The sequence below is a fragment of the Spodoptera frugiperda genome, chromosome 24 (assembly GCF_023101765.2).
Source record: "Spodoptera frugiperda isolate SF20-4 chromosome 24, AGI-APGP_CSIRO_Sfru_2.0, whole genome shotgun sequence".
In the NCBI taxonomy this organism is placed as follows: Eukaryota; Metazoa; Arthropoda; class Insecta; order Lepidoptera; family Noctuidae; genus Spodoptera; species Spodoptera frugiperda.
The window spans coordinates 6,129,617-6,154,110 of NC_064235.1; the positions used below are offsets into that span (position 1 = coordinate 6,129,617).

The 24,494-nt window shown below is 45.9% G+C and overlaps 3 protein-coding genes across 5 annotated transcripts in view; 1 reads left to right on the top strand and 2 right to left on the bottom strand.

The window, feature by feature from the left end:
- Window positions 1–24,494, top strand: part of LOC118278614 (modular serine protease-like) — a 200,117-nt gene that overhangs the window by 105,123 nt on the left and 70,500 nt on the right. The gene's annotated exons all lie outside the window — the stretch shown is intronic.
- Window positions 1–24,494, bottom strand: part of LOC118278554 (poly [ADP-ribose] polymerase tankyrase) — a 137,046-nt gene that overhangs the window by 2,050 nt on the left and 110,502 nt on the right. The window lies entirely within an intron of this gene.
- Window positions 1–24,494, bottom strand: part of LOC118278551 (unextended protein) — a 64,655-nt gene that overhangs the window by 2,050 nt on the left and 38,111 nt on the right. Inside the window, exons 2-13 of the mRNA XM_050703468.1 lie at window positions 12,877–13,300; window positions 11,826–12,365; window positions 11,013–11,129; window positions 9,739–9,910; window positions 8,714–8,905; window positions 7,105–7,248; window positions 6,002–6,142; window positions 4,650–4,792; window positions 3,439–3,565; window positions 2,272–2,401; window positions 1,126–1,222; window positions 417–488 (exon numbers count right to left, since the gene is read on the bottom strand). Coding sequence (XP_050559425.1) covers window positions 417–488; window positions 1,126–1,222; window positions 2,272–2,401; window positions 3,439–3,565; window positions 4,650–4,792; window positions 6,002–6,142; window positions 7,105–7,248; window positions 8,714–8,905; window positions 9,739–9,910; window positions 11,013–11,129; window positions 11,826–12,365; window positions 12,877–13,300 — 2,299 coding nt within the window. The remainder of the gene's footprint in view (window positions 1–416; window positions 489–1,125; window positions 1,223–2,271; window positions 2,402–3,438; window positions 3,566–4,649; window positions 4,793–6,001; window positions 6,143–7,104; window positions 7,249–8,713; window positions 8,906–9,738; window positions 9,911–11,012; window positions 11,130–11,825; window positions 12,366–12,876; window positions 13,301–24,494) is intronic.

Below are 24,494 nucleotides of genomic sequence, written 5' to 3' on the forward strand. Positions count from 1 at the left end.
ATATTAATGTTGTATTCATTACCGTCTCTCTACGTTTTGCATTTATCCTTATATTTATAATGCAGCGTGAAAATACAAAACATATTTATATATTTTTTAAATATGAACATAACAATATAAATAAGACATACTAAATCACAACAATATAAATGACAAAAAGTCTGTTAATCCCCGAAGGGGTAGAGGTAAGGACTTCGATTAGGTTAGTACTTTGACCAGGGATTCGAACCCCAGACCGTTTGCTCAGCAGTCACATTTATAAAACTGTGTAATGATTTATCCTTTACTTTCAGTTTGACTTTGACTTTGAAAGTCTTTTATTTTATGTTTATCAATATTATATTACATTCAGTTCTATAAATGATATTAATTTTGACGATGACTTTAAATATCCTATAATTTTGACTTTGACTTACCGGTTTAGAATTGTCCTCGCGTTGTCTCTCCTCTCGTATCTCCTCAACACGGTTGTCGCCGTCGCGTAGCAACTGAAATAATAATAAAATGTTTAAATCTTCTATAATATAAAAATAAGTCGGGTTTTCCTTCCTGACACTATAACTCCAGAACGCACGAACCGATTTCCACGGTTTTGCATTTGTTGGAAAGGTCTCGGGCTCCGTGAGGTTTATAGCAACGAAAAATTAGCAAAAATTTAAGAGAAAAGCAGGAAAACAGGGAAAATCATTGGTGAAAATCATTATACAAAATACGGTACATAGAAAGCAGCTAAACCAAGTTTAGCTTGCCCTTATACAAAAAGAAATGGTCAAATGAAACAGAGATCTAGCCTCAGGTGATAATCTATACTTCTATACTAATATTATAAAGCTGAAGAGTTTGTTTGTTTGAACGCGCTAATATCCGGAACTTCTGGTCCTATTTGAATAATTATTTTTGTGATGGACAGTCCATTTATCGAGGAAGGCTATAGGCTATAAAACAATGCTATGGCCAATAGGAGCCGAGCAGAGCGGGTGAACGGCGCGGAAGTAGCTAGTCAAAAATAAACTTGTTATTTTTTCTTTCTTTCTAATATTTTGCCCGATTTGTCGGAAAAGTCTTGAGTATGGAATTTTAACTGACTAAAAAACATAATTTTCACAATATTTCTGATTTCCTTACCTTATCAACCTCTGGCTCGATTTGTTCGTTAGTGCCTCCTCTACCGAGCACTCCCTTCTCCATCAGAGTGGCGCGTTTAGCAGCTAAGTACATTGATCTGAAACAAATATATAATATATATAATAAGTCACCTTCTATCCCCGAAGATACGGTCACATAGTTTCACAGCTTAGCTATTACATCTTCGTAGCATAGCTACATAGCACATCTCTCGTAGAAAAGCACCCTAAAAATCAGCCTATGTTATTTTAGCTTCGCCTGCGTTCCCGTTAAACAATGAATTTAGTGTATCGTCACGCCTTTTGTCCCCCAAAGGGTAAGGCAGAGGTGCACATTACGGCACGTAATGCCGCTATACAATATACACCCACTTTTCACTATTTGTGTTATAAGTCCCATGTAAAAGGGGTGAACTTATTGCCATATAATTAATTAGTTAATTTCAAACTACGTGCTACTACTGAGGAATTTTCGAATAGCCCAGTAATACTTAGCTCGACCCGGGTATCGAACCCGAGACTCCTTGCCTGCATCACACACGTCGTAAGTCCACATCATGAACTTGCGACCTCTGAATCAATGAGGCAATTTTTATTATTTGTTGACTCAATTTAGTTTTCAGGGTGCCATCTGAAAACCAGCGTAAGGCGCATACGCCAATCGCAACGCTGATATAGAGGCCTTATTGACGTGGGCACGCGCAGTTGTTTTTATTAATATAAAATTGCTGATTTTATTTTCACTATTTTGTGCTTCAATGGTTACTTAACTTAGTCTTTAGCAATTGTTTTCGGAAGAAAATGGTTAACGTTAAAACGGGGTAAATAGAATTCAAAGGTGATTAGACAGGAATAGTGTGAATAGATGTTAGAATATTTTCCCAACATTTGTTTACCCCTCTGCTGCATCTATTCAGCCCTAGAATTCTATTCACCCCGTTTTACGTTACTAAGGAATAGTTTAAGAAATCATTAAATGCCTCTGAATGCGACAGTTAGTGTTTTATTATTTTGTATTATATTAGTATTTGTTATATTTTTTTCTAATATAATAATTATGTTTGTGTACGTATCTTCTGTCGAATAAATGCTTTTTCTTTCTTCCTTTCTTATAAAATAGTGTAGGCAAATAATATGTAAAGCTTACCTCTTAATAGTGAGGTAGTATAGTTCAGCGATGGCCCTGACGGAGTAGTCGGGCACGAAGGAGTGGCGCAGCATCGAGTCCATGTTCAGGTTCTGCAGGGAGCCCAGGGTCGACGGCGCTGGGGCTTCGGCTGAAACAAGGCACTTTCATTATTATTAAGTTAAAAGTATCTAATAATTAATAAATAAATAATCCGGCCACATCTAGCTATGAATCACATATTGACGTGTAAAAGTGTCATTTTATATAACCTATTTACAGAAAAGTGGTCGCCTAGTGGTTGAAATTCAACCATATACGATTTTTTACAATAATTAACATACGTTCAAGGATAATTTTTATTTAACTCAAACTCAAACAAACTCTTTTATAAAACTCTATTCATATGAGACGAGAATATCATCGCAATGTAGATCGATTTTGACGTTTTGTCAAATACGATCAGATACTATGCATGTGTGTGAGTTTTAATTGATTTAATGTACTTTATAAGCATTATTTTTGAAAAATATTAGCGTCCTGACGGAGTATCTATAAGGAGTACCAAATCGAGTTATGCTCCTACGTCCGCGCAATTTTCGTAAAAAGCGGTCCAAAGTTTTTGCATCACTGTATTAATACATAGATAAATATCATTAATCATTTAATATATAAAATTTCCATATCACAATGTTAGTTACCGTACTCCTCCGAAACGGATTTACCGATTTTTATATGCGTATTTAGTAGGTCTGAGAATCGGCTACTATATATACCATATGGGTGATAAGGGTTGTTCACTAGAACTAGAAATAATTTACAAGGCAAAACAACGTTTGATAGGACAGCTAGTTTGATCCTCTAAAATTGGTTGATGTAGGTGGACTATTTTCGAGGCAATGGGGCTCATAAATATTAGGACGAGTAGCGATGTTTTTAATATATCTAATACTGATTGTTTTCTGCTAGGCTATGAACTTATTCTATAAGGGTCTAAGGGTGCTTCTCCATCAAGTGGGGTAAGTTTTTTTATGGAATAGGTGGCAAACGAGAAGACGAGTCATCTGATGGTAAGCGATCAGCGCCGCCCATGGACACCCGCAATACCAGAGGAGTCACAGGTTCTTGAATGTTTGAAGGTCGTATCGGTTATCGTTTAAGGTCGTAGTTTTCCATAAAAGAACTTACCTAATCCAACGTTCTGCGTGAGCGCCTGCACGCCGAAGTAGGTGAAGGGCCCGGCCTCGAACACCAAGTTCTCGCGGCCCACCGTCACCTCCACGCGCCCCTCCAGGATCAGCACGAAGTAGTCCACCTGCAGGGGAGGAACGAGTTTAGTTAATAACTGATGTGATGGGTAGAGATTGGGAAACTTATAATAGGTTGGCCAATAGGGATGATGACGGGGTATAAAAATCTATTTAGTCCGTCAGTTAGGTAATGAAAAAATATTAGACAAGTATTTTTTTTTATTTTGTCATATAATGTAATAGTCTACTATCGATACGAGTACTTAGATAAACTAATCAAAGTTTAAGAGTGGCAACAAATACGTCGTTTCAACACTGGATTGGAGACTCGGTTGCCAATAAGGAAAAAAATACGTATAAGAAGTAACGTTACGCGTTATTTCAAATAGATATACCTCCGAAAATATTTGCTTCCGTAAAAAAATTAAAAAAATACGTGTATAATATTTTAAAGTAATTTACAAGACGGACATTAAAATAATAAATACATAGTCATCTACCATATTTTGTAGTTTTCTCAGTTGACACGACTGCAATGGGACTACAAACCAACCGTGCAACCCAGCATTATGTGAACTATCGTGCCAACTGCATTCAAACTGCCCTTGAACAGCAATTTGCAGTTGAAATGCAGTCCGTCTATCTAGAGCCTAAGCTCGCGTGGATTACAAACTGTGACTAATAAAAGTAAGTAAAAATACTGAAATTTTTGACTGAGGCAACAACACAATATGGTACAAGACTATTTATTATTTATACTATTTTTTTTTATTTATTTTTTTATGAGACATGCCGGTAATGGAGCATACGTGTTACCTGATGGCAAGCAATCGCCGCCACCCATGGACACTTGAAACACCAGAGGCTTTACAAGTGCTTTACCGGCTTTTTGGGAGTTAGGAATTTCAGGGTGGTTGTTCGGGAATGGGGATGGGGAAGATTGGGAAGGGGGGAATTGGTCCTCCGGTAACCTCACTCACACAACGAAACACAACGCAAGCGTTGTTTCACGTCGGTTTTCTGTGAGGCCGTGGTATTACTCCGGTCGAGCCGGCCCATTCGTGCCGAAGCATGGCTCTCCCACACTTATACTACACACTTATACTAGGATCAACTAGCTTGTTATTAAATAAGAGCATCCCCACTTACCGGCTTTCCTTCAGAGAACACGTATCTCTTGGGATCGTTCTTATCCTCGTCTCCCTTCAGCTTGATGTGCTGGATCACATCCTGCTTCAGCAGGCGACGGAGTACCGTCTCCGAGATGTGGTCCACCTTGAAAGGATCCACGCCTGGGAACAAAGTCAAAGTCAAAATCATTTATTTCAAATAGACCAGGGGCCTTAGTCTGCTATTACAATTGTGTCAGAATGGTCAATCATTGAGCAGTGCGAGAGGGACGGAACTATGTAGGTTGTATAGCTCCGTCCCTCTCGCACTGCTCAGTGATCGACCTTTCTGACACAATTGTAATAGCAGACTAAGGCCCCAGGAAGGCACTTTTGAACGTCAAAGCAAATATAATAATATTAATAACGTCTGTCTGTCGGTCAGTCCTCTAGTGAAGCTATAACAAAAGGTATTGTTATTGAGGTCTTTTAGAAATGGTTCGTTAACCTATTTATTATGTCCATATGTCGTGGTGATCCAGGAGGTTTAAGACCCTACCTGAAACCTACTAACTATAATACATCAACAGCCTATAAGTGGCCCCTGCTGACCAAAAGCCTCTTCTTACACGAAGGTTTGAGCATTAATCACCACGCTTGCTCAATGCGGGTTTGCGATTTCAAACTTATAATTAGAAATTATAAACCCAGGTTTCCTCATCATGTTTTCCTTCACCGTTTGTCAGTGGTGTCTAAATAATCTTAGAAAGTACATATAACTCGGAAAAAGTCACATTGGTACTTGCCGTTGGTAGGTTTCGAACCCGCATCCTTATGCATGAGAAGCGGGCGTCTTAAACGTCCGAACCACCACGGCCTTATACCAATATGACATTTTCCGAGTTATATGTACTTTCAAAGATTATTTAAATATCACTGACAAACGGTGAAGGAAAATAACATGAGGAAACCTGGGCTTATAAATGCCAAAAAAGACAGCAGCTCACGATGTTCGTGGTGTAGCACTGATTGCTTACCATCAGATCAGGATCCATCTGCTCGTTTGCCGAAACAAGCTTTTTTTATTTCACAAAAAAAGATGTTGGCTTCAAATCTTCCGGACTACCTAGCGGGTTACCGGGGCTCCGGCTCGAAAAGCAGGAGTAGGAACGGGGTGGTTTTTAGTCAGTAAGAGTCTGACACTCCCTCTCGCCTCGAGAGAAGTCATTGGATGATAATATATTCAAACTCAAACTGAGGAAACCTGGGCTTATAATTCCCAAAAAGTAGCACAGCAGCAGAGCAGCGATTGCTTGCCATCAGGTGATCCATCTCCAATGTAAATTTACCGAATTATTTCACAAAAAAGACCTAGTCTCCAAATCTACTCACTAGTGCTCAAGAACTGGAAGGTGGCGAGCACGAGCTGCGGCGACACGTGCACCCGCTGGTGCTCGTGGTGGCCCGCGAAGGCAGCCAGGTCCTGGAACTTGTTCACGGGACGGGCCAGACGCTTCTTCGTGCGATTGTCGCCTGAAAGGGAAGATATGAGTGTAATTAAGAATAAGAATAAATTTATGAATGAACTTCACAACCATGGTCTTATACTCACTATATCACAATAATTTTGATGTTGTCATCAAGTGTATCGGTAGCCCCCAAACTAGGATAATCCTGACTAATTGACAGTGACCAATAGACGTTTAAATACATATCCACATCCCTCCTTTTATATCACTCTAGGATTGTCTCCTGTGTCGTGGGTGGCGTTTACAAATACACAAGTTCACATCTACATAACACCCAGACGGATTCGGCCTTCCCCGAGACTCCGACCGCCCGGACGCCACATGAGCACCCCATCCAGCCGCCCGGGCGTCTAGGATGGGACGGAGAGGCTCCCCCCCCCCCACGCGGTCCCACGCGGCCATTAGCGGCGTTCAACCCAAACAAGACACCAGGGGCCTTAATCTGCTATTACAATTGTGTCAGAATGGTCGACCATTTTTTGGTGCGGGAGTGACGGAGCTTTGTAGGTTGTATAGCTCCGTCCCTCTTGCACTGCTCAATGACCGACCATTCTGCAACAATTGTAATAGCAGACTAAGGCCCCAGACTACTCCAACCCCTCGCCTGCAGTCGCAGGCAAAGATAAGAAACCGCCGAGAGAGGCATTAGCCTATCGGGGACAGGGAGAAGACTAGGAGTGTCAACAGTTGGGCAGAAAGCCCGCCAGACTCGATCACCTCGCGTTGTGTTTTGTTGCGTGAGTGAGGTTACTGGAGGCCCAATTCCTCTCTTTCCAATTCCCGATTCCCGAACAACAACCCTTAAATTCCTAACCTCCAAAAGCCGGCAACGCACTGGTGTTTCGGGTGTCCATGGGCGGCTACGATTGCTTACCATCAAGTGATACTTCTGCTCGTTTCTAAAAAAACCCTCGCCTGGTCTGAGGATCCTCCTTTTCTTAGGGAATTTTCAACTTTGATACTTACTGATAACATCAGTCTCATCGACAATCTCCGCCTGAATCATCTCCTCGATGACGTCCTCCAGAGTGACCAGCCCAACGGTCTCATACACGGGGTCCCCGTCTCCTTCCTCGATGCGCTGCACAAACGCCATGTGGCCTTTGTGACCTGGTGGCGATAGGATACAAATATTAACTTAAGTATGCGTTTGTTTTACGGTTAACGCTCTAATCACTACTAATCGATCCATACACCTCGACGGATTCAGTGTACATACAAAGAAAAAAACATACCGACCGAATAGGGTAGATGACTAATTTTGATTTTAGGACATTAAAATGATAAAGAGGCTCATATTCACGTAGCAGTGGGACAATCGCCACGTCGTGTGTCGCGGAATGCTGCTCATGAGTGTGAACCTCTAGCATGGCTTGAAACTAGTCGAGTTCCTCGTCAAACAGTTACGTGAGTAAGCCGATAACAATCAAGTACGTCTCACGAGAGTTGTAATAGAATCCGCATAGCATATCTCAATGAACGAATGACTGAATGGAAGACCGAATGAATGAGCGAACAAATAGCCGGCTTATTGCAAGAAGTCACTATAGATAGATAAAAACGTATTAACCGCCGTACTCAGAGTCATTTAATGGTTACTTTACCCAGTCTTTAGCAATTGTTTTCGATACAAAATCGTTACAAAGGAATAGTTTAAGTAATCATTAAATGTCTCTGAGTGTGGTCGTAAATGATTTTTTGCAGTTAATGATTTCTTGCAATAAGCCGATGAAATTTCCTTTATATTCAAACGGCAAACGTATTTCTTCCAAAATGTATTCTCTACACATAGCTAAATATAAACAAAGGAATTCTGGACTGTCAAATAAATTATCTAATTTAAATAAACAGCGTGTCCAAATATATGAATCATTGGTTAGTCTTGAGCGACGGTAAGGAAAATATTTAATGTTGAATCTTTAAAATGGGTCGGGTAAGACGAAAGATAGAATGTCTATATATAAAAATCAATTGCTGTTCGTTAGTCTCGCTAAAACTCGAGAACGCTGGATCGATTTGGCTAATTTTGGTCCTGAATTGGTTGTGGAAGTCCAGGGTAGGTTTGAAAGTGGGGTTTGAAATATATTTACGACTATAATGTAATATATCTGACTAGGATAACTCATAAATTGTAATAATTATATTCAGTTTGAAATCACCATCTCGCATTGAGCAAGCGTGGCTCAAACCTTCTCCGTATGAGAATAGGCCTCTGCTCAGCAGTGGCCACTTATAGGTTAATATATAATAGATTATAATATTTATAAATAAAGACTGTCTTGTTGACTGGGCTAGTTATTTTAAGGTCTGATGGGTAGAAAGGTTTAGTAAATTTTTTATAATAACTATCGTGAGACGTTAAATCAACTAAAAACTCACGTACGTTAACGAGGAAAAACTCTCCTAGTATTGAGTCACAGAGGGGCTCTTCATCATGAGCAGCGTGCGCAGACACGGCGACGTCGCCCAACCTACTGTCTAGCAGAGCTAATGAGTAAGGCTTCATTATTATTATTTTTTAGTTTTTTTAACGTTGGTTTTAACCAGATTTCCACCACGCACCACACTATCTTACCTTCCTTAAACTGCTTCAGCATTACATCAAGAGTGATGTCTTCGAAGACGAAATTGCAGGGGTTCTGGTAGTACTGGCAGAGCGTGCGCAGCGGCGTGTTGTCGTCAGGGTCCACGAACGCCAGGTCCTTGATGAACAGCACCGTCACTATGTTGCCGCGGGTGCCCTCGTATACTGGGATGCGGGAGTAGCCTGGAAGAAGGAAATATTTCATAAAAGACTGAAATTAGTAACCATATGACAGATGACTATATGACAGATGACTATATGACAGATGACTATATGACAGATGACTATATGACAGATGGCTATATGACAGATGACTATATGACAGATGGCCAAATGACAGATGGCTATATGACAGACAACTATATGACAGACTAGCTGCTTCCGCGCGGTTTCACCCGCTCTGCTCGGCTCCCACTGGTCATAGCGTGATGTTTTATAGCCTTATAGCCTTCCTCGATAAATGCACTATCCAACACAAGAAGAATTATTCAATTCGGACCAGTAGTTCCGGAGATTAGCGCGTTCAAACAAACAAACAAACAAACAAACTCTTCAGCTTTATAATATTAAGTATAGATTAAGGGTGCTTTTCCACGAGAAATGTGCTTCAAACCAATTTTCGTTGAGAGTTTCCATTGAAATCTACAGTATAATATATTGGTTTTAGTTTTCTCACCCTCTTATTTTAAAAGTTAGAGGGAGACCTCGGGGAGACTCATTTTTCCACTTAGGGAGCGTCTATCTTTTAAACAATTGAATTTGACGAAAAATGGCTGTAACATACGGACATGTTTGAAGTTTTGTGAAAGAGATGTATGAATGAATATTTAATAATTAATATTTATATTAATTTTCTAAATTTTATATGTTTTAATTTTTGTAAATTATTCAATAGTGTCATTGGTTTGTACCGTTCTAATCAAATCAAATAAATAAATAAATAAATAAATGACGAATCTGTAAGGTTTCCGTTTTTGGCTACAGAAACCTAAAAACAAATATCAAATTCCACTCACCAGACTTAACAATCTCCGACATAGTCTCGAAGTCCAGAATGCTGTTGATGGGCAGCATGAAGCAGTCCTTCAGCTTGGTCATCACATCGCTGACCTTCTTCTTGCGAAGGTCGAGGGCACCGGAGATGATGTTCACCTCTTCCTTGTCCAAATCGTTGACGTGGTCTGTTACCTGGGTGTGAAACAGATTGAACAGTGATTGTCACCGGTGGCTTCGACGTTAGCGGAGGATTTGCCTTCAACAGGTTTTCTATTGGCTGTCAAAGACTTAAGAATGAATTAAGAATAACGTTAAAATATTAGTGCCATGATCACGGATGAACTGATCTGATCACTAACTCATGGCACTTGCAACAGTGCCGAAATATCGGAAACTCATAAAAGTCAAAAAAGTCAAAAGTCAAAATCATTTATTTCAAATAGACCAGGAAGGCACTTTTGAACGTCAAAGCAAATATAATAATATTAATAACATCAGTCTGTCGGTCAGTCTTCTAGTGAAGCTATTTGCTCGTTCCAAAGTGTAGATTCCTATGGAGAAGAACGAGCAAGAAACTCCATAGGGTGTGAAAAGATTCAGTTATTAACACATTGAACGCCGTGGTGGTCACCGGTGACTGATGTTAGCGGTAGATTTACCTTCAACAGTTTTCTATTGGCAGCCAAAACCTGACTTGCTTCCTAGGATAGTTAAAGGTCCGCCTCGGAGCTGCGGTGTAAAGTTACCGGGTCTCCGGCTCGAAAAGCAGGAGTAGGATCGGGGTGGTTTTTAGTCAGTAAGAGCCTGACACCTCTCGCCTACGCTTTCAAGGCAGGATTCAATAGACACGAATTAAATTATTCGTTGAAAAAAATTGGATTTTAAATAATATACAGCCTATGCAACGCTTTGAGGTGTACGGTGCTTGTGATATGATGGTCACGGACGGATCACCTGATGCGTAAGCAATCCCGCCCATGGACACGTTACCGGTCTTTGGGGGGTTAGGAATTTAAAGGATGTTGGAAAGATTGGGAAGAGGGATAATTGGGTCTCCGGTAACCTCACTCAACTAACGCAAGTGTTGTTTGACGTCGGTTTGCTGGGAGCCCGTGGTATCACTCCGGTCGAGCTGGCCCATTCAGTGCCGAAGCATGGCTCTCCCACACTTATTTTTTATATTAGCGCAGTTCTTTGTAGAATTTAATAGATGTCCAGATGTTTGTCAAGTCTTCAATACAATATCAACCTTATCACCAAACAGTAAGATACAAAATCAATTACAAATACACACCCTGACCAGCTCCTTTAGACGTTCCCTATTGTAATGCGTTCCGATTTCTTCACCCAAGAAGTAATCCAGAAGCTTGCTGGTCGGCCACGCCAGGGGGGCGCAGATACCCATTACAATCTGGAAAAAAAAAGAAGAAATATTAAAAACTAGCTACTATAGCCTTCCTCGATAAATGCGCTATCCAACACAAAAAGATTTATACAAATCGGACCAGTAGTTCCGGAGATTAGCGCGTTCAAACATACAAACAAACTCTTCATCTTTATATATTAGTATACATAGATAATGAAAACTGCATCGTTGGCAGAGTCGTCGCCGGGATTCGATTCCCGGGTCGGGCAAAGTATTATTAGGCTTTTTTCCGTTTTTCGAATATTTCTCAGTAGTAGCATGGAGTCTGGAATTGTGCCTCATATATGGCAATAAGCTCACCCTCTATTACATGGGACTTATAACACAAATGGTGAAAAGTGGGTGTATATAGTATATTCCACCAATAGGGCGCTAGCGGGGCGGGGCCCAGTAATTCATTTAAAAACAATACAAAAGTCCAAAGTAAATTGACGTCATCATAAGCCCCGTAAATCCCCTCTTTGAGGCTTGAGAGACAGGGCACGAAGAGTCATTGGATAATATTCCTTCCTCTAGAAAAATTAAGTCATAGGACCCCCAAACAAAACTTCTATACGGAATACCCTAGGAAAAAGTCATTGGATGATTAAATAAATCTCATCAAAAAAAAAATCAGAGAGCCCCCAAACAAATTTGTATAGGGGTCCCACACGTCACTAGTTTAAAAAACCAGCCACTAACCTTCATAATCCAGATACTCTTAGCACCAACGAAGAGACCATGTCTGGCGCAGACAGCTTGAGGAGTAATCTCAGCAATGAACACGATAGCCAGGGTAGACCCAATCACAGCCACCAGCCCAGAAGTCAAATCATCCAGAATTACAGTGAACGTGCTGTTTACAGCAACATTACTGAGAAGAATTGTGCAGAGAAGATAGTTTCCATGGGCCCTAACCGGCATGATAGCTCTAGCATATTTCCTCTCCTTCTCCGTTCCAGTGTTGGCAATAATCTTCAGCTCTGTCCTATCTAAAGCCATCAGACCTAAGTTCAAACCGGAGAAGAGAGAAGCTAAAAGTAGAAGAATGATGATCAGGATGATTGAAGCCCATAGAGGTAATAGTTTGTTGTGTGTCGCCAAGATCTTCCATTTTTCGGAGCCCTGGTGCAAGAAGTGGTCTGTTTCGGAGTTTTTCGCGCAGATGTAGAATTTGTAGTCGTCTAGTGGGGGAGGGGCGGTCATTGAGAGGAGGGCGGAGTTTGCTTCCGCGTAGGATACCTGGAAATGAGAATAAGTGATAAGTATAAATTATTATTATAGTAGATCATCATCATCATCATCAACAGCCTGTAAATGGGTACTGTTGACCAAGACACCTCTTTCTTTTTTCTTTTTTTTTACAAAACCTTGCCCCACATTAGGATTTTCTCCTGTGTCGTGGGTGCGTTTACAAACATACAAGTTCACATAAACATAACACCCAGACCCAAAACAACAATTTGTGGATCACAAACTAAGTTGCTCCGTGCAGGAATCGAACTCACTACACGTTGCGCGGCAGCCAGTTGCCCAGCCACCGCCAGCCCACCAACCGTACAATCGAAATCCCCAACCCGCTTTGAGCAATTGTGGTGATTAATGCTCAAATTTTCTCCGTGAGAAAAGAAGCCTTTGGTCACTTATAGGCTGTTGCTTTTTTACATACAACCAGTTTGACAGCCATGTCCAGCCCAGTTTCACTTCTAGCTTGCTATGGACATAAAACCAAAAATTTAAAAGAACCACGCACCTTATACTCTCCATTGAGCAAATGATCACAAGTAGACCCATAAGCGGCCGGAGTATGAGTAAAAGCAATAATGGTATCATTTGAGAAATTCTCCCCAAAAAGTCTTAAAAAGAAATGCGTCTCCCTCAACACACTGGGTATTAACTCATCTACAATTTTGGGCTCCTTCTCCGACTCCTCAACCCTCAAACCCATGAGCTTAATAGCTCCTTCTGGGTGGGTGATTTTGGGACCTAAACTGGAGTTCACAGTAGCATTTGAGTCTAATGCAGTTTCTACAGGTGCATCTGAAGTGTCAGCCACTTCTGGAGCCGCTGTGGTCGGTGCATCAGCTTGGCGACGGATCCTCTCATGGTTTGGTGCGTAGGAATCTTCTATGATGCTGGTGAAGTCATCATCATCTTCGATTTCATTTTCGATTGGTCTGTAACAAGGTAAAATTGGTTTTTAGTTGATTGTGTTTATTTGGTTCAGTTTGGGAGTGCCATGCTTCGGCAGGAAGCCGGCTCGATAGAGGCCCTACGGCCTCACAGAAAACCGTAGTTGAAATTCTTTGTGAGGAAGTTTACTGGATGCCCGATTACTGCCCTTTCTTATCTTCCCAATCCCCGCTTTCCTAATAACCCTTAAATTCCTAACCCCCAAAAGTCTGGCAACGCACATAAGTATAACTTTTTTAGCAAAATCTTACTCTTACTAGTATTATAAATGCAAATATTTGTGTGTTTGTTTGTTACTCAATCACATCAAAACGGCTGAAGGGATCGGGTTGAAATTTGGAACAGGAGTAGACTACACTCTGGAAAAACATAGGCTACTTTTCATTTGGTATTTAGGACATTAAATGAATACTGCACGTACTATGAATTTTAACAGAAACTTAAAGTATAGAACGGATTTTCTTGCGCGTAAAATTAAAGAAACGTTACACAATTCCATTATTATAATCCAAACTCATTAATATTGATAATCCTTTAATTTATTGTCGATTTCAAAGTCAAGGGTAATATTCAAATTGTCTTATAACATGAAGACTAGATAGCACCCAAGGTTATCTATACCTATAGTTTATACTTTAATCTCTATAACTATATAAAAATCAATTGCTGTTCGTTAGTCTCGCCAAAACTCGAGAACGGTTAGGCTGATTTTGCTAATTTTTGTCTTCAATTATTTGTGGAAGCCCAGGAAAGGTTTAAAACGTGAGAACAAAATGTTTCAGGCGGTACGAAGTTTGCCGGGCCAGCTAGTAATACATAAATCCGAAAAGTTTGATTGTTTGAACGCTTCTAATCCCCGGAATTACTAGTCCGAATTGAATAATTTTTTTTGTCTTCGATAGTCTATTTATCGAGGAAGGTTAGAAGCTATAAAACATCACGCTTCGGATTAGGCATCAGCCCTACTCGATAGAAGTAGACTAGAGCTAGTGAAACTGCGCAGAAAAGAGAGATCGAACTCACTTCGAAAGTTGGAATTGACAGTCATAAAACAGACTAGCCAAGCAGTTATCCGGAGCTGCGGACTACCTAGCAGGTTTACCGGGGATCCGGCTCAAAGGGCAGAAGTAGGAACGGGGTGGTTTTTAGTCAATAAGAGTCTAACACTCCCTTTCGCCTCGCCCAAGGCGGGAGAAGTCATTGGATGATTTTACACCGTCAAGAAAAAAGCATAGCAGTAAAGTAGCCGACATTAACTTGACGGCATTGACCAACGGAAAGTAATTTAACCTTAACAAAAATAAACTTGTGTTCGATAATCTATTTATCGAGGAAGTTAACTATAAAATATCACTACTATGATCAATAGAAACAGACCAGAGCTTATGAAACCTCGCAGAAGAGATGACACTCACGTCGAAAGTTTAATTAGTTATAAAACAGATAGCCAAGCATAGAATCGTTAAAACAATGGACAGGAAAATGGGGGCAGTTTGAGAGCTAAGTCAATATGTTACGTTCTTTATCTAATAATCAATACAGACAAACAAATGTATGATACTTGACATATAATAAATACAAGGTTGGACAGGAAAATGGGGCCAGTTTGAGAGCTAAGTCAATATGTTACGTTCTTTATCTCATAATCAATACAGCAAATGTTTGATCACTTGACATATAAGGAATGAGGTTTCTTGTTGCGGGTGTCACAAGGGCAAACCACCGCCAATGCTTCCTGTTCCTATCAGGAGATCCATCTTTTTTTTAATGTTATGAACCGGTAAACGAGCGGACGGATCACCTGATGTTTAGCAATCGCCGCCGCCTATGGACACGCGAAATATCAAAGGCGTTAGAAATGCGTTACCGGTCTTTTCGGGGTTCGAAAAACAACCCTTTAAGGGTTGTTGGGCAGTCGGGGATTGGGAAGGATAATTGGGCCTCTGGTAACCTCACACACACAATGCAAGCGTTATTTCACGCCAGTTTTCTGCGAGCAGTGCCGAAGCATGCTCAATTACCGGCCTACCCCTTAAAAATCGTTCCTCCATAACTATAATCTATCCAGAGTTCCTTAGCAACACATTTTCCAATATATTTATTGACCCAAAGCTTTTTTGCCATAACTAAATAAATTGGTCGTAAAACTAATCCATCATCAGAATAATGGCTCTTATTACCAAAGATTTATATCCCCTAGACACCTATTATTTAGAAATTGGGTCAGCCGTAAATATTATTTATAAATGGTTCCTGATTTTCGTTTATTACGATTCAAGGTCGATTGTGGATTATGGTTATTGCTTAACACGAGGACTCTTACTGACTAAAAACCACCCCGTTCCTACTCCTGCCCGTCGAGCCGGAGCCCCGGTAAACCCGCTAGGTAGTCCGCAGCTCCGGATTAGGCATCAGCCCTACTGGGCCCCATCTGTGGTGGTCTGATGGCTCTTTGAGGCGCGCGCAGAACGCGACGCGCCGCACGCACGGGTCTGGTTCTGGTCGGGTGGCGAGCTACCCTTGCTCGCCGTCCGCAGACCCGCACTTACGGTGGCCGGAGATCGTCGCGCGATCCCCGACGCCCGGAGTGTCTCTCGCGACGGCTGGGGCGTGAAGAGGTTCGTTCTCTCACGCGCCCCGCCTCCTCCTTAGCTAGCATGACTGCTTCGCAGAAGGAGGAGACGGCATCCCAGTCCCCCTCGCTCCGCACCATGGCTTGTATCAGTGCCGGACGCGAGAGGGCGCCGTCGCCGACCACATCCCTGAGGACACGGCGGTGCTCAGCCCACGCAGGGCAGACCGCAAGCGTATGTTCCACCGTGTCCTCCGGGCGGTCTTCGCAGTGATGACACCCGGGCGTTTCCTCCCGCCCAATCAGAAACAGGAACCTACCGAAGCTTCCATGTCCGGTAAGCACCTGCGTCAGGCGGTAGGTGAGGACGCCGTGGCGTCTCTCTAGCCACTCCTCAAAGAGGGGACTTACCGCTGCAATGACAGCGAGCCCAGCCCTCGGTTGCGACAGTCGCTGTTGCCATTCCGCCATGAGATCGCGCCGGAGCTCATCCCGCCACGCACTAATCTGGCGCGGCAGTGGAGTTTCGCCCCGGCGACGCGCGTCGGCGCGCAAACTAAAGACGCGCGCGAGCACCTTCGCCTCCAAATCCCACGGCGGGAGTCCGGCAAGGAGGTTAGCCGCCTCTCCTGAGATCGTGCGATATCCGCGGATCACCCGGATGGCCATGACCCTCTGAGACGTGAGCAGCGCCCGAGCTGGTCGCCGCATCAGGGTCGGCGCCCACACAGGGGCTCCGTAGAGGGCCATGGACCGCACGATCCCCGCGTACAACCTCCGGCAGGAGGCATTTGGCCCCCGAGGTTGGGCAGGAGCCGCTTAAGTGCAGCCCCCGTCCGTTCCAACTTAGGAGCCAAACGTCGGAAATGCTCCACGAAGTTCCATCGACTGTCGAGGACGAGTCCTAGGTACTTCATCGTCGTCTCGACGCCGATGGTAACCCCTCCTGCCGTTATTTGGGACCCATCCGGAGGTGGCGCGTTCCCGCGGCCATGAAAACACATGGCCTCGGACTTGTGGAGCGCCACCTCGAGTCCCAATTGCCGGATCCTATCAACAACTGTCGCAACCGCTCTCGCCATTAAGTTGGCCGCCGCCTGGTGCGACCTCCCGTGCGCTAGCACCAGCGTGTCGTCGGCGTAACAGACTACGCTGACGCCGTTCGGGAGGTCGGTGCGCAGCACCCAGTCGTAACCAATGTTCCACAGGAGCGGCCCCAAAACCGAACCCTGTGGAACACCGCGCGACATCTCTCGCCGGTTCCACTCACCTTGGTGACCGGGGTAGGTGACAAACCTATCCATCAGGTAGGCCTCGATAACACGACGGAGATAGGTAGGCACCCGGTGGTACCGGAGTGCCTCCAGTATGCAGCTCCAGGGTAGGGAATTGAAAGCGTTGGCGATGTCCAGAGACACCGCCACGACGACCTTACCCCTGGACACTGCATTCCCCGTCGTGAGGTCTCTTACGCGCATGATGGCGTCCACCGTGGAGCGCCCTCTACGGAAGCCGAACTGGCCATCCGCGAGGTCCGGCCCAAGTCCAGACAGGTGCGCGACGAGGCGGTTCGAAATTATCCTTTCGAAGACTTTTCCCACCTCGTCGAGCAGCACAATGGGCCGGTACGCGGACGGAGAGTCCGCAGGGCGCCCCGGCTTCTTCACGAGGACCAGTTTTCCCGTCTTCCACTGAAGCGGGAACTGGCCCCTCTCCAAGCATGCGCTGTAGAGACCTATTAATCGAGGCCCGAGAGCCTCCGAGGCCAGGACCCACGCCTTGCCATGTAGGCCATCGGGTCCTGGGGCGGTGTTCTTGGCGCCCATCCGGCGCACCGCCGCTCTCAGTTCTGCCTCGGTCACCTCCGGAACGATGTCGTCGTCGTCGTCGCTGTGGCCCGCATTGGGCACCGCAGGGGGCGGAGTCATGGATGGAGGGGTGAAACCCCTCCGAAGTTGGGGGAACAAGGCGCCAATTACCTCCTCCACAACTTCTGGCCGGAGACTCTGAGTGAGCGGGGGCGCCCAGGTGCGGAGCTTATCACGCACCATCCGGTAGGGGCGCCCCCATGGATCTCTGTTCAGAGTCTCCAGCATCTCTCGGCGGGCTTCCTCCTTAGCCCGCCAAATTTCCGCTTTGAGGGCGGCCTTTGCCGCCTTGTACCCCTCGTACAACTCCGCCTCTCTGACCTCCGCATCTGAAGGACGGATACGGAGCCTGCGGTGCCTGGTGTACCGGCGTCGCGCAGCAACGCAAGCACTGCGCATAGCAGCTAACTCCTGCGACCACCAGTACACCTGGCGCTTGCGCTGACCTGGCCGGACCCGGGGCATCGCCACGTCACATATTTTGGACATGGCGTCCTGGAGCCATCTTGCTTCCTCGTCGATGTCGGCAGGCCTGTCCGGTGGTATCACCCAGGCCTGCACGATTGCGGCTTCCAGGAAAAGCTCCCGGTCCAGCTGTCTCAGCGCCCAACGCGGGCCATATGGGGCCTGTCTGGCTGGCGGGTTCGCGGCCTCGGTGGAGACGTCAAACCGGATGTACCGGTGGTCCGAGAACGTCTCCACCTCCTCCATAACGCGCCAGTCAACGACACGAGGTGACAGAGCAGGGCTGGCGAACGATATGTCCACCACCGATTCGCCCTGCATCCGCACGCACGTGGGGACAGAACCCCGGTTCAGGACGACTAGGCCTGTCTCCAGAGCCCAGTCTTCCACCATCCTACCCCGAACGTCAGTGAGCCGGGAACCCCAAGCCAAGTTTTTGGCATTGAAGTCCCCGAGGACAAGCACGGGGAGGGAACGGAACCCGACGACGACGGCGACCAACTCCCTCAGGGAGTTGTGGAACTCGGCGAGAGTTCGGTTCGGAGAGAAATACACGCCCACCACAGCGATCTCTCCGAACCGTGCTGCGACACAACCCCGGCCTCTCCGAGCATTCTCGAGAGTCGGGGTACCGGCGGCGGCCGACGAGATGATGGTCACCGAACCGTCCAAGTCCGCAACCCAGTGATCCCTGGGCGGGACGAAATACGGCTCGGAGACCACAGCGACATTTATTGACCACTGCGCCATGCTCTGGAGTAGAAGGTCCTGAGCGGCGGCGCAGTGGTTGATATTCGCCTGGAGGAGGCGGAATGGAGTCATTACTGACAATCCATCACAACCTCCTCCCTGGCGGCATTACGGCCGGCGGAGACCGCGGCGGCGGTAGCAGTGGCGACTGCGGTGGCGGTGGCGGAAACGACGGGGGCGGCGGAGGGCCTACCCTTACCCCTGGGTTTGGTAGGGGGGGAGCAGGCCTTGCTCCCGACCCGGTGATTGGCCGGCTTGCCGGCCGCTGCACATTTTTTTTTTTTTTTAAAAAAAAGGGACAAGCCCGCCACAACCTCCCATACCGCTGCAACTCCTGTAAGCCAGGATCTACAGTAGATACAAACATGAAAACACCGGAACACTGAAGTCCGGCGCGTCCCAGGGAAATGAATGACTGTCTTGGATCCCGCAACGAAACAAATCAGAAGATGTTATTAGAGGAGAAGAAAAGAAAACGATAGTTTCCACTTCCCTCGGTGAATTTAATGCAGGAGACAGGATGACTTAAGCCTTAAGGCACAAAAGAGACTGCACAACTGGGAGAAGCCCAGTCGCCAAGCACCACGGAAATTTTACTTAAAACTAAAATATTAAATGCTAATACTAAATGGGTCCTATGCGTGAGCTGTTATACTTGCTTCCAATAATAGGTATGGCAAAAACGCCTAAACGCACGGAAATTTGCTCGAGACTCCACAAGGTCCGTGTAATAAACTACACCTGATGAAACAATTAAATTATCCAACATAGTGTCACGCTCAGATTGCCAGAGACCACACTCCCAGAGTATGTGATGGGCGGATTGCTCATGTTGCAACTCCGCTGTCGAACATTGGCACCATGGTGAATCAACGAGTTTAAATGAGAACAATTTGCTTTTAAAGTTGCCATGGCCAGTAAGAAATTGGGCAACACAGTGATCCACCTCCAACCATGTCCTCTCCAGACGCTCATGCACGGATGGAAAGAACTGATAGAGGTGGCGGCCCTTGGTAGAAGATTCCCATCTACACTGCCACTCAGTCAGAAGTTCATCCCAGACGTCCGTTAAAGGCTTGAGCAATCTATCAATTTTGCTTCGATCACGTTGTGCTAGAAAGTTTGCGGAAAAGTTAGGTCTCGCATTATAGTACATGGCAGCACGTCGCTGCACCTCAAGATCGACTGGAAGTAGTCCCGCGAGCACAGGTAGGGCCTCTGTGCTAACCGTCCTATAAGCCTTACACAGAAAGATCAAGGCTAGACGCTGACCTTGGAGAAGCTTTCGCCGTACCGCGCCTATTGTGGCCCTATCAGCCCACACTGGTGCCCCGTAGCACACGCATCCCAGGTAGGTTGCTCCGTAGATGGTTCTGAGCGTAAGAAAAGAGAGACCCCAGGTAGCCTTCGAAATTCGCGTGAGCGCATAGAAATTGTTTTTGGCTTTCTCACTAATAGTCTTAATATGTTCAATAAAAGAAAAGTTTCTTTCTAGGACTAGACCGAGATAGCAAACCGACTCCTTACGTTTGACGGGAACATTATTGAATTTAATAGACGGCCATGATTTCAAATTTCCTTTAAGCAATAATTGATAGGTTTTATGGGGTGCAAAAGTTAATCGATTACGTTCGCCCCATCGCGAGATCCTACTGAGGCAGTCCCTAGCTAAATTCTCTAGTCCGGCTCGAGTATTTGATTGTATTAACAAAAGGCCATCATCCGCATATCCAGTCAACGTACAACCAGAAGGAAGGGGGGTCGCGAGCAAGTCATCAAACCCTAAATTCCACAGATACGGGCCAATAACCGAGCCCTGAGGACAACCCATTGACAACGACTTCGACCGAGAAAAATTACCAAGTTTCAGTTTTACAGAACCATGAAGAAAATAAGTGTATAATAGTTTGTATATGTTACTAAAGCAACCACGACCCTTCAGTTTAAGGAGTAGCATTGGCCACCACGCGTTATCAAAGGCACCGGAAATGTCTAGAAAAATGCCTACTACATATTTGTGCTCAGACGAAGTCACTATGGTTCGGACAGAGAGAGCTGCGTCTACAGTAGATTTACCCACAGTAAAACCAAATTGATTATTGTGAAATTTCGGTCCACCGGGCAGCAAACGAGGAACGATAAGCCGCTCAAGAAGTTTTCCTAATGATGGTAAAAGCGTAATAGGCCGGTATGACTTAGGGTCATCGGGTGGTTTATTTCCATTCTTAGGTATTATGCGAATGAATCCACGTTGCCATATACGAGGAAAAACGCCCTCCGCTATACAACGATTAAAGACAGACAGGATCGCGTCAGCCGCAGATTTGCACGCTTCTATTATCATTTTATTTGAAACTTTATCCTCACCAGACGATTTATTCATAGGCAACGTTTTAATAACAGTTACGAGCTCATTGATGGAAGGTAGATCAGACACCGGTGAATTGGGTGGTATAGCCGCCCACGACCTAATCTGCTGATGATAATCGCTATCTGTCTCGGATACATCGTCAGGGATGAGTTCATCGAGTAGAACTTCCGTTGTCTCCTCAATACCAGTGGTGTGAACATTGTTGACTTTTATGTTCTGTACGAACGCCAGATCGACGGATCTATTGGCTTTGAACTCATGGTACAGAGGCGACCACGGACCCTCGCTTTCCAGCCTCTGCACTACTCTCCGCAACAGGTTACCCTTAGCTTTCTCCACTGAAGCCCTATAACGTGACCTGGCAACTCTAAACGCAATCAATGCTTCATCAAATGCAAAACCAGTAACTTTACGTTTTTTTAGTCTATTTAATTGTTTGCGCGCTTTACGAAAACATTTACGTTGTTCGACTAGATAATTATTCCACCAGTCACATCTGCGCGTACTGGTCAAGGATCCCCGACCAAACGCAATGTCGGCACAGTAAGTAAAAGTATCCGACATGATTTCAGCACCTTCTTCTGCCGAAAGGTCTTTGCGAGTGAAGTCTGTGGCCTGAGATGCAAATAATAAGCTAAAGAAGTTCCAGTCCGCGCCCTTAGTTTTATATCTAAAGCCACTACTGCAAAGCGTTGGACCCCGGGGTAATCCCGAGACAAATTCGTACACGATCAGGCGATGGTCACTACATGACGCATCCGGTAGGACACGCCACCTATCCAAGCTAACGTCCGAACTAGAAAGTGTGACGTCAATACAAGATTCGCCCATTTGGCTGCAAAAAGTAGGTGGTGCATCAGGGGTGTTATGTATGGAGAGATTCATTTCGGCAATGAATTCTTCAACGGCACAACGCCGCTCCATGTCAGTAGCCCTAACTTTGCCATACCATAAGGATGAAGACGCATTAACGTCGGCGCCAATTATAATTTTGGAGCCCGCAAGCGACTGCAAGACGTGACGGAGGTGATGAATGTGAGGAGTAACTGAGTCAGAATATTGAAAGTAACAGCTCACAGCGTAAAGTTTAAAGTTTTCTGAGGCAATCTCCGCCACGGCACAGTGTGACGTCATTAAATTAGTTATAGATGTTACTGTGAAATTAGATGATCTCGTGACGTAAATTCCAGCTCGTGACCTACTGTTCAGCTGCACTACCCTGTGCCTTAAGTGGGCATTTTGATACTGTTCTTGAACAAGTACAATGTCAAGCTGATAGTCGACTATTAGTTTGTCTAACTCGGACGTCGCAACCCTGTCGTTATGTAGATTTAGTTGCCCTATAGTCAACCTATCCATATTATTATTTAATAGGTGGTGTTTAATATGAGTTGTTCGAGTTTAGCTTTGTAGGTGCCACACTCGGGCGAACCACAACGGTGGTCGTGAGGTTTTTTGAAACGTTTGCACGCCACGCATGTTGGAATAAAATTTTTATTATTTATATGAGGGCAGTCGTGTGATTCATGCGCCTCAGCACAATTACCGCAGGTGGGTGTTTTAACCGTGCAATGTTTCCTAACGTGGCCGAACTGCTGACACAAGTGGCATTTAACTAATTCTACATCGTCTATGAATCGGCAAGTAGCCCAATCTATAAAAAGTTTATCTTTTGTCGTAACAAGATGTTTACGTATATTAGCGTCTAGTTCAATGCCAACCCACTTACGACCGTTTTGCAAAGTACGCCGGCGGGTAATTTTACAAGATTTAATAAAATGGTGAAACGGCCGCTGCATGCGTCGCAGTGCAGCGGGGCGGTACACGTACCGGCCTTGTGACCGGGCTGACCGCAGCGGAAGCAGCGGTCGCTGCGGTCAACCTCCGAGGTGCATTTAACGCTCACGTGGTGGCCCACGTGGCAGCGGTAGCACCTCAGAGGCCGGACCTCGAGCAGCTTGACCTGCGCCGAGACCCACCCCACCAGGAGCCTTCTGCCCTCCTTAATCTTTTTGGCCGCTGTCACGGGGCAGCTTACCACCACCGTGCGCAGCCCCGAGTTGTCCGGACGGATGGTGCCTGCCTTGACCTGGTCAACAGGGCACCCTCCCGTCCTGGCGACAGCGGCCACCACTTCGTGCTCCGTCACGGAGTCGTCCAGACCCAATATACGCAAGTCAAGGCACTTGGTGGGCCTGGACACGCGAACCTCTTCCGCACCGAGACACGCCCTAATCCTTTCGGCTAGGGCGTCGGCGGATGAACCACTGGCCGCGCCGGGGACCTCAAGTAGACGGGCTCCTGTTGCCGTCACCTTCATTGAGAACCCGTCAGGGGCCCCGAACTCCGCGGGAGTCACCGCCCCCTTCAATTTGGCGAGGACGTCGCCATACGTTACACCCCTCTGGACTGCATCGGGCTGTAGCGTAATAACTACAGCCGCGGTCTTAGGGGCGAGAAGCAAGGCCGCAGCGCGCTTCTCCTTGCGCTGCTGCTGACGCCGCTGCCGCTGCGCTTTTTGCGGCGCTTCCTCGCCTCTTTGGCGACTCTCCTCGCCTCGCCAACTACTTGCCAGTCACCACTTGCCGGCAGGGTGGGCTCGCTTGTGACTGGGGCAGCTTGTTGAGCCGCTGCACCCCTCCTCCCTCTTCTGCGTCCGGTAGACGCATTTACCGCCTGCCCGCCAGCCGGAGCCTGCACCACTGGAGGAGCTGGGGCCCTTGTTGGGGGAGCCGCTCGTGGCCTTGCCACCGGTTGAGTATCGCGGCTAGTCCGACCAGAGGAGGTCGAGGGCCTGGCCGCAACGGCCGCGTATGACCTCGAGGTCGCTGAACTCGAGGCCGCTAGCGGGGGACGAAGGAGTTTGCTCTCCAGCACATTAAAACGTTGCTGGAAAGCAGCCATCTCCCTGCGAAGTAGCTCCACCAAATCAGGTTCCGCCGGAGGCTGAGGTTGACGTCCTCGGCAAACGGCAAGCTCAGCCTTAGTGGCCCGGAGCTCGGCCTCCAGCGCCGCATTGGAGGCCGACAAGCGCGACAGCTCCCGCCGCATGTCGGCCAGCTCCCGATGTACTTTTCCCGCCGAGGGAACCCTACATATGTCGAAGGCCGCCGCCATAATTTCGGCCTCCACCGACTTCAGCTGAGCGGCTC